This window comes from Humulus lupulus, chromosome X, assembly GCF_963169125.1.
Source record: "Humulus lupulus chromosome X, drHumLupu1.1, whole genome shotgun sequence".
NCBI classification, from domain to species: Eukaryota; Viridiplantae; Streptophyta; class Magnoliopsida; order Rosales; family Cannabaceae; genus Humulus; species Humulus lupulus.
In genome coordinates, this window is record NC_084802.1 from 4,709,009 (window position 1) to 4,719,225 (window position 10,217).

At 48.3% G+C, this 10,217-nt stretch overlaps 1 protein-coding gene across 1 annotated transcript; it reads left to right on the forward strand.

Annotated features, from left to right (window-relative positions):
• Positions 1 to 9,338: 9,338 nt before the first annotated feature.
• LOC133805833 (probable non-intrinsic ABC protein 5) lies at positions 9,339 to 10,217 on the forward strand. Its single transcript, XM_062243986.1, has 2 exons — positions 9,339 to 10,001; positions 10,130 to 10,217. Exons 1-2 carry the CDS (start codon positions 9,691 to 9,693, stop codon positions 10,140 to 10,142), a joined length of 324 nt encoding a protein of 107 aa, XP_062099970.1. The 5' UTR covers positions 9,339 to 9,690; the 3' UTR covers positions 10,143 to 10,217.

The window sequence follows — 10,217 nt, forward strand, 5'->3', positions numbered from 1 at the left end:
TTAGAAATGTAGATAGGGCCATTGCGGACCCCCGACTGGTTAGGTTCAATCCTAGGCAGATCGTCCATCGTCATCGAAGGGACCCGGACCTGAACACACTCCTGCTCCACTTTGTTGATCGGCTCGTGCTGGATCACCAAGAGAGCCGGCCTAGGGGTACCGAAGTTGTAGATAACACCTTAGCTTTTAGGTCGATCATTTTTTAGGAGTATGGAACCAACTTACGCACGTGGCCATCACTCCAGAGGGGCATCTATGCTCCGGGGCTTAGGCAGTATGTAGAAGAGTCCAGCTCCGAGTCGGAACCAGACCCAGAACTTGCGCCTGTTCGGGAAATAATCGTCTTAGGTTCTTCCAGCTCGGGGTGTAGGGCTCCCTTAGTATTCGTATATTTTTTGCCTTTAACCTTTTGCTTTCATTTCTCCCTGGTTGCTAACTTGTAATAACCATGTTTTTTGTTTTTGCAGAAGAGATGTCTCAGCCCGAGGATAGTCTGCGGGGCATAGACTTCGGAGGGAATCCCCCAGCAGGGCCAAGATTGAAAAGGCTCCGAGGGTCCAAGAGCACGGCTGGGGGCTCCACCAAGTCTCCGGCAAAGGAAAAGGAAAAAACCCCATCATCCCAGGTCGAGGGGGCAATTCTTCCTGCTGTGGGAGCAGGACGCATGCCCCCGCCGCCCCAGCGATCTCCACCAGCCATCCATGACGTGGGAATGGAGGTCAGGACTCCGGCTGCAGTGGCCCCCGGCGTGCGCATCACGGTCGACCCCCAGGCCATGGAGAGGATCCCAGAAGCCTTCCGGGGGACGGTGTATGAGTCGGCGAGCTATGCCGTCAACCATTTCTACAAGTTCAAAGAGAAGGAGCTCCGGGCTATTGAGACACTGAGCCCGGTCCACGTAATAGAATCATCGATGGACATGACCCTAACGGTAAGCTGCCCCACTCCTTTAAGGCTTTACCCCTCACACACCGCCTTATTTTTCTACTTAGCCAATTTGTCTTTCATTTTCTCGCAGGGCATCGCTGCCGTACACCGAGGAATCGCCAGGACCAGAGCTCAACTCGAGGAGATGAGGGCTGAGCGCCAGGCCGCCCTTCAGGAGGCCCAGGCAGCGAAAGATGCGCTGGCGACCTCTAATGGCGCGCTGACAACCTCGAAGGCCGAGTTAGAGAAGACCCGCTCGAAGGTCCGAGAGCTTGAGGCATCCTTCGCCACCTCGCGAAAAGACCTCGAGGCAGCGAAGACCGAGGCCCAGGCCGCTCTTGAAGCCGAACAGGCCACCTCGGAGCAGTCCATGCAGGACCTGTTCTATCGTTGCTGGGCCCACAACCCGGAAGCTGACTTCTCCTTCATGCCGTCGAATCTCTGGGTGCGCTTGTTGGTGAAGTTCCAAGCCCGCTTTGACAACGAGGTGCCGCCCTCGGATACTAGGGAAAGCTCTGGTGCGGCGGAGCAGGATGAGACTGCGACTTCCAAGGGGCCGACTGACGAGTCTTAGGACGTTTTTTCTTCTCTTTATTTTGAAGTATTTTATGTAATCCTTAGCACGCGGTATTTTTTCCTCGAGACAATTTGCCTTGCAATTTTAACCTATATATTTCCTCATGCTTTTGGCTACAATACGTTCTTTTTTTCTTTTTTTTTTTAAAAAAAAACTTAGTTCGTGTTAACAGTTATTTATATCCCGGGCTCTTTTAAAAAGAACCACGACCTATAAATTTAAGTTAACTTCTAAGTTATATGACCCAGTTAAAACCAGGAGCTTATTTTGAAAACTTAGTTTATGTCAACTTTTATCCACATCTCGAGCTTCTTAAGAAGAACCACGATCAATGAATTTAAGTTAACTTCTAAGTTATGTGACCCAGTTAAAACTAGGAGCTTATTTTGAAAACTTAGTTCGCGTCAACTTTTATCCATATCCCGAGTTCTTTAAGAAGAACCACGATCAATAAATTTAAGTTAACTTCTAAATTTTATGACCCAGTTAAAACCAGGAACTTATTTTGAAAACTTAGTTCGCGTCAACTTTTATCCATATCCCGAGTTCTTTAAGAAGAACCACGATCAATAAATTTAAGTTAACTTCTAAGTTTTATGACCCAGTTAAAACCAGGATATGACTTAGTTGGCGTCAACCCTTATCCATATCTCGAGCTCTTTAGGAAGAGTAACGATCCATTGATAAGAATCAACTTCTAAGTCGTTAAACAAACCTGGTTATATCCAGGTACCATATGCCCCCCAAGTAACTGGGAAAGGGTCTTTCGTGGTTACTTTAAGATTACACTTGCAAATGAAAAGAAAAACTTGATTTTTATTAATACATAAAAAGTGGCCTTACAGACCTTACAAGTGGATCATTGATAATATTTTTTTAAGCGGATGGCGTTCCAAGTCCGTGGGACTGCCCCTCCATCAAGTCGAGCTAACTTATAAATTCCTTCCTTGATGACTTCAATGACCTGGTACGGTCCTTCCCAGCTCAGTCCCAAGACTCCATCCTTGGGATCTTTCCCGGCTAGGAAAACTCTCCTTAGGACCAAGTCACCAACGCTAAAGGTACGTTTTTTGACTTTAGTGTTGAAGTAGCGAGTGATCTTCTGCTGATAATGGGCGAGCTGGAGTTGCGAATCCTCTCGCCTCTCATCGATAAGGTCTAGGGAATGACATAGGAGCTCATGGTTCCTATCTTGGTCGTAAGAATGGGCTCTATGTGACAGATTTTTAACTTCCACGGGGAGGACTGCTTCACTCCCAAAGGTTAGGGAGAAAGGAGTGTGACCCGTAGAAGTCCGATGCGAGGTCCGGTATGCCCAAAGGACCTGGGGGAGCTGTTCTGGCCAGACCCCCTTTGCCTCATCTAGCCTCTTCTTGAGGCTTGCCTTTAGAGTTTTGTTCACAGCCTCGACCTGGCCGTTCGCCTGGGGATAGGCCACGGACGAGAAGCTTTTCAAAATTCCGTGCCTTTCACAAAATTCGGTGAATAAATCGCTGTCAAATTGAGTGCCGTTGTCGAAGACGATCTTCTTAGGCAGGCCAAATCGACAGATGATGCTTTTCACCACAAAGTCGAGTACCTTCTTCGATGTTATTGTCGCCAACGGCTCTGCCTCGGCCCACTTGGTGAAGTAGTCAATAGCTACCACGGCGTAACGGACCCCGCCCTTTCCGGTGGGCAGGGCGCCTACTAGATCTATTCCCCAAACGGAAAATGGCCAAGGAGCCGAGATCATTTTTAGCTTGATCGGAGGAGCTCGGGCAACCACAGCGAATCGCTGACACTTGTCGCACCTTTTCACATACGAGATCGAGTCTTTAGACAGAGTCGGCCAATAATAACCTTGCCTAAGAACCTTTAGGGCCAGACTTTGCCCCCTAGTGTGATCTCCGCAGAATCCTTCGTGAACTTCCTGCAGGATGGCCTTCGTTTCACTTGGAAGAACGCACCGGAGGAGAGGTAGGGAGTGCCCACGTCGGTACAACACTCCCTCGACTAGCGTATATCTAGGAGCTTGATACAAGACTCGCCGTGCATCTTTACGCTCTTCAGGCAGCTTGCCCTCGACGAGATACTCAAGAATGGGGGTCATCCAGGTCGGCCTGGCATCAATCATTTCGACCTCTGCCCGATCTCCTTCTATGCTTGGTTTTTTCAAGAATTCTATTGGCACCAACCCCAGGGTTTCTGTCTCTCCCGAGGTGGCGAGTTTGGCGAGAGCATCTGCGTTGGTGTTCTGCTCCCGAGGTATCTGTTCGATCGATCCTTTCTCAAAAGCGGACAGCTCAGTTTTTACCTTCGCCAAGTAGGCAGCCATTTTGGGTCCCCGTGCCTGGTATTTGCCCAGAATCTGGTTTACCACGAGCTGGGAGTCACTGAAGCATTGGACGGAGCTCGCCTTTAACTCCTGAGCTACCCTTAACCCAGCCAACAAAGCTTCATACTCTGCCTCATTGTTGGACGCCTTGAACCCGAACCTAAGCGCCGAGTGGAACCTATGACCCTCGGGAGATATTAGAATGATTCCGGCCCCCGAGCCGTTCTCGTTAGATGAACCATCAACGAAGATCTTCCACGACGAACACGGTGAGGCGACTTGAAGTAGGCCTTCTGATGGATCCTCCTGGAATCCCGTGCACTCCGCCACGAAGTCAGCCAACGCCTGACTTTTTATGGTGGTTCGTGGAGTATAGAAAATCTCGAACTGACTGAGTTCGACCGCCCACTTTAACAGACGTCCCGACGCTTCAGGTTTTTGCAGGACCTGCCTTAGAGGCTGATCGGTCATGACGTGAACTGAATGGGACTGGAAATACAGTCTGAGCTTTCCCGAGGCTGTGATTAGGCAAAACGCCAGTTTTTCCATCAGTGGGTATCGTGATTCTGCTCCGAGGAGTCTCTTGCTGATGTAGTAGACTGGCCTTTGAACTTGGTCCTCTTCTCGCACTAGCACGACGCTAGCTGCATCCTCAGTAACGACCATGTAGAGGAAAAAAGGCTCTCCTGCCCTGGGTTTGGACAGCACAGGCGGTTCAGCTAGATGCGCCTTCAGATCGAGGAATGCGCTTTCGCACTCTACTGTCCAGTCAAACTTCTTGTTTCCCCGGAGCAGGTTGTAGAAGGGCAAACACTTGTCGGTTGACTTGGAAATGAACCGGTTAAGTGCAGCCACTCTTCCTGTGAGGCCTTGGACATCTTTCCGCGACCTGGGGGAAGGAAGCTCAAGTAGTGACCTGATCTTGTCGGGGTTCGCCTCGATTCCTCGGGTATTGACTATGAACCCCAGGAATTTCCCCGATGCGACATCGAAGGTGCATTTCTGAGGATTGAGCCTCATGCCGTATTCCCGTAGTATCTTAAAACATTCTTCCAGGTCGGAAACATGGTTGTCGACAGTCTTTGACTTGACGAGCATGTCATCAACATACACTTCCATGTTCTTTCCGATCTGGTCCGCGAACATTCTGTTTACTAGCCTCTGGTAAGGAGCTCCGGCATTCTTCAGGCCAAACGGCATGACCTTGTAGCAATAGACATTCATTGGGGTCATGAAGCTGGTATGATCCTGGTCTGCCGGATTCATCGCGATCTGGTTGTAGCCTGAGTACGCGTCCATGAAGGACATGAGCTCGTGCCCCGCTGTAGCATCCACCAGCTGATCGATCCTAGGCAATGGAAAGCAATCCTTGGGGCAGGCTTTATTCAGGTCGGAGAAGTCAATGCAGGTCTGCCATTTCCCGTTGGGCTTTGGAACTAGCACGGGGTTGGCGACCCAAATCGGAAATTTGGCTTCGCGGATAAAGCCGCACTTTTTGAGCCGGGCCACTTCCTCTTCTAGGGCTTCAGCTCGGGTTGTTCCTAAATACCTTTGCTTTTGAGACTTGGCGGGAACACTTTTATCCAGATGGAGCGTGTGCATGATGACGCTTGGGCTGATCCCCACCATGTCCTCGTGAGACCATGCGAATACGTCCAAGCTATTCTTCAGAAACATAATCAGCTCCGCCTTTCTCTTGTCGCAGAGGTTCTTCCCGAGCTTAACCGTCCGTGATGGATTTTGTTCATCAATACTCACCTCCTCGAGCTCCTCAATAGCCTGGAGCTCAGATCTGTCCTCGCCTACTCGAGGGTCAATGTCCTCACTTAAGGTGATCTTTTCCTCTTTGGGATTCTGAGGTTTTTCAATCTCAGGAGCCGCCAGGGGTCCCTGAGATTCCTCCTCGCCCTGAATGGCCATTGCCAGCTGCCCGGGTTTAGACTTTCCCTTCATGGAAATGCTGTAGCATTCCCTGGCAGCGAGTTGATCGCCCTTGATGGTGCAGATTCCTGTTGAAGCAGGGAACTTCATAGCGAGGTGTCGAATGGAAGTGATGGCTTCAAAAGCTATGAGCGTAGGTCGGCCCAAAATGGCATTGTAGGCAGCGGAGCAGTCAATGACCACGAACTCAAGTAGCTTGGAAGATACTTTCCCTGGACTGGGTGAGCTCGGTATATGTTGTGAACACGGGCTTGAATTTGTTCGTAGACTTATTTTTCTTCTGACTGTGCTGGCTGTTTTCACCATTTCCCTTTCTTTTGCCACCACTGGTCTGGTTGTTCTGCGCAACCTTGGGGATCGATACCACGATCTCTGTCCCCGCCCCAGCGGGCTTTTCGGGAACCTGGCTGGTCCCCGCAGCTGAAGCTTCAGCTTCTTCCAAGTTTATCCACTCTTGGGCTCTGTTAAGGAATTCATTAACCGAGCTGACTCCTTTCCTTTGGATATCTTTCCACAGGTCTCCCCCGACCAGGATTCCGGTTCTCATGGCCATGAGCTTGGAGCTATCGTCAGCGTCTCTGGCTCGAGCAGCGACATTCGCGAATCTGCTCAAGTAGGCTTTCAGCGTCTCACCGGGCTATTGTCTTACGTTAGCTAGGGAGTCGGCTTGGACTCGGGCGGCCTGGGAGGCACGGAACGCCCTTTTGAAATCAGCTGAAAAGGTCTTCCAGGAGCTGATTGACTGCCTTTTACTCTGCTTGAACCACTGCCTGGCAGGTCCAGTCAGTGTTGAAGGAAAGATCAAGCAACGCAGCTCCGGGCCAATGTTATGGGCCATCATTAAGGTGTTGAACATCCCTAAATGGTCCGACGGGTCTACGTCCCCGTTGAACTTTGACAAGTGAGGCATACGGAAGCCAGATGGGTATGCCGTCGCTGCTATGTTGGGGGCGAAGAGTTCCATTTCGTCACCCGAATCATATTCGTCTTTTTCTTTTTCTGACAGGAGCTTTCTCATCAGTTCCTCCATCTGAGTTAGGCGCTCGAGGGTTTGGTCCTGAGATCCTGGGTTATTCCGGGGCTGTTCAACAGCTCCGGACCCATTGTACATATTAGGTGGGTTGTTGCCCCTCCTATCTTAAGATAGGTTATTTGGGACATTTCCTCCGTTATGTACTTCGGATCGGACTCCCGCCGAGTGGGCCGGGCTACCATCTCTAGCTCGATCCTCTCTGTGAGAGTTGAGACGATCTCGAAGGTCGCCTCCATGGGTGGTCTGGTGACTTTGCGCTGAACTCAGTTGCTGACGCAGGTCTCCTCCGGCGGCTGCCGGTCCAATGACTCCTGCTGGACAGGCTTGGAGTGCGTCTTTGGTGGTGAGGACCTGAGCTTTCTTCAGGCGCCCTGCTACGCCGGGGAGGTCCCATCGATGGTGGATTTCTCCTGCTGCTCCCGTAAGCTGGGATGTCTCGAACGGGCTGTGGAGACGGATATCTGATTGGAGAAGGAGGATGCCTGACTGGGGAGGCGATCCTAGTTCCGTCTGGATGGATCAAGCTTGGTGGGGGTCTTTCGGCCCTGCCAGCTTGCTGGTCCCGCTCTGGGCAAGCTGGACGAGGCGCAGGACGGTCTCTTGGGACGGGCTGACGTCGCTGGTCTTCCCCGGATCTCCTTCGGGAATTCCCTCGAACTCTCCTGGGCGTTCTCGAGGAAGGTTGAGAACTAGGAGTTGACGTCCTGACCGAACTGCTGTATTGCTGTTGTCCGGTTCCAGGCATTTCCCGGAAATTTGCCTCTTGATGGTGCGATGAAGGGGTGGATTTGGCTGCAGGAAGTCTATCCGAACGGCTATGCCAGGGCCGATTATCCTGGTGAGACTTAGAAACCTCACCTTGCCTCTCTCCAACGTTAACGTTGGTTGTGAGAGGGGGTAGTCGGGCCAGAATATCCTGGATTTGTCGACCGGCTGCTGCTAACTGGCTCCTCAGTTGAGCATTCTCCATTTCCACCGCAGTATATAACACGGGTTCGGATTAGGCGGCCGGGGCGCTGAGCTACCAGTATCGTCTTGGGCCGCCGGCTGCTTTCCTGGCCTCTGTTGGACTTCAGGAATCTTTTCATCAGGGATGGCAATATGGTGGGCCTCCTGCCCACCTGGCTGCTCTGTTTCGTTGCCATGCCTGGATCGGGTGGTCACCATAGTTGGATGTTTGTGACCGCACTAATTGAACTTGCTCTCAATGAAAGCACCAAACTGTTGACGCGGTTCTTCGCCGACAGGTAATTAAGATAAGGAGAGAAAGGGATTAGTGCTGAAAGTAGAACCGTCACAGATATGAAATCTTAGAGGATGAACTATGTGACTCAAGACACGTTTTTAAGTGGTTCAAAGGTTAAAATCCTTCTACTCCACTAGTCAATATTATTGATCTATTCTGGGTAATTGATTACAAAATATATATCTCTTTTGAGACTATTTTTTCCAACCCTCATCAACTCCCAGGGTCCCCATATTTATAGGAGAAGGCACCTGGAAGTTGGTAAGGAGGTCATCCCGTGACCTTCTTAGATGTCATATCAATTCTATGACATTCGTGATTAATTCCTAAACCTGACACATAAGTATGGTCAAATCGATAGGTAAGGAGATAATGGGCCTCACGGCCCAACCCAGCCGTGGGTGTCTGAATACGCACGTTCCTGCTGCGTGTCCGAGAAGTCAGGGAGATATCAGACACGTGATGTCAGATATAGGCACGTTTATCTTGCGTGTGTTGACTTTATAAAGGGTCAGAGGTCCATGAGCAGCTCGTACCACGAGCTACTCCCCTGAACCGACCTTTGGCCTTCAGGCTCCTTGCCCGTCTTGGGTAACCTTGACGAGTCCTTAAGAATCCCTCGAGCTAATAAGGTACGACCTCGGGAACAGGATCTCCGACCTGGGGAAACCTACGGACTAACCATGATTAGTCCGAGGCTAGACCTGCTAATCAGCCCATGGGAAAACCAGGGCGTACAATATATATATATATAGCAAAAAAATATAGTTGAAAATGATCAACGAGAAAGATACACATAATGATAGTGTTATATTATGCTTCAGTAAATGAGAATTATATACCTTGTTTGTGCCTATTTTGGTTAATTGTTTTGTCCTTGTTCTGCCCTTTGCTTTTCTGTTGTTTCTTTTAGAGATACTGACTGGAACAGTAAAATTTAGAATGCAAGGACTATGTATTATTAACTGTCATTAATCAAGAAGATAGACAGACATATATATAAAGATGCAAACAGCCGAAAGAAAGTGCTTTATTTGCAAATATAAGTTGGCCACTTCTCTGTTGCGGCTGCCAGTTTTTGGGGTGCAGTATAATTAGTTTATGCATCTTCAGTTTCTTTTTCCTTCTAAGTTGACTTCTCAGGAAAAGGAAATGGATATTCAAAGTATAGCCATGAAGAACCTTTTGCACTTGTTCTTTGATCAAAAAGCTTGGCCCAACCAGACCCCAGCATAAAAATAATTTATACTCTATCTCTCTTTCTCTCTTTCTCTTTCTGTGTGTGTGTGTGTGTGTGTGTGTGTGTTAGTGTGTTTATTTGTCTAAGCTCACTCAGTTCGTTCCTTGTGACTTCTTTTCTTGCCCTGGGCTTGGCTTTGTCTGCAATAGAAAAAGGTGTGTCAAAGACATGATGCAGCACTAAATGAGAACAATAATTCACTGTTTATATTTCTCCTATTGTGTTTGCTTCAAAAAGAGTGGAAAATTTTCAAGAAGAGTTCAATCTCTCGTAGGCTAGGATATATTTTAAGAACATTATTTTTCACCACTTATATATAGTTTCGAATTATTTCTCTATAGGCTCTGCTAGCTTCCAATTCAATACATACACTCTCTTCCTTGTCTTGTTCCTTTCTCAAATCAATAAAATGGAAAAAATTCTCATCTTGAGCTTTAGACACGCAGAACTCTCGCATAAGATAGAAGAGAACATTTTGTTTGGTAAAGAGATGGACAGGGAAAAGTATGAGAGGGTTTTAGAAGCATGTTCCTTGAAGAAGGACCTGGAAATCCTTTCATTTGGTGATCAGACAATCATTGGGGAGAGAGGGATTAATTTGAGCAGTGGACAAAAGCAGAGAATACAAATTGCACGTGCCTTATATCAAGATGCTGATATCTATCTATTTGATGATCCTTTCAGTGTTGTGGATGCTCACACAGGTCTCATCTCTTCAGGGTAATCAATTTATGTCAAAAAAAAAATAATTACGTTGAATAAATAAGCAAAAGAGAAAATACCTTCTATGCATTTAAGATAATTATTTTCTATTATTCTGAACCATCTATTTTTTTTCTTGATAACAGGAATGCATACTAGGCCTCTTGAGTTCAAAAACAATTATTTATGTCACTCATCAAATTGAATTCTTACCCACAGCTGATCTTATACTAG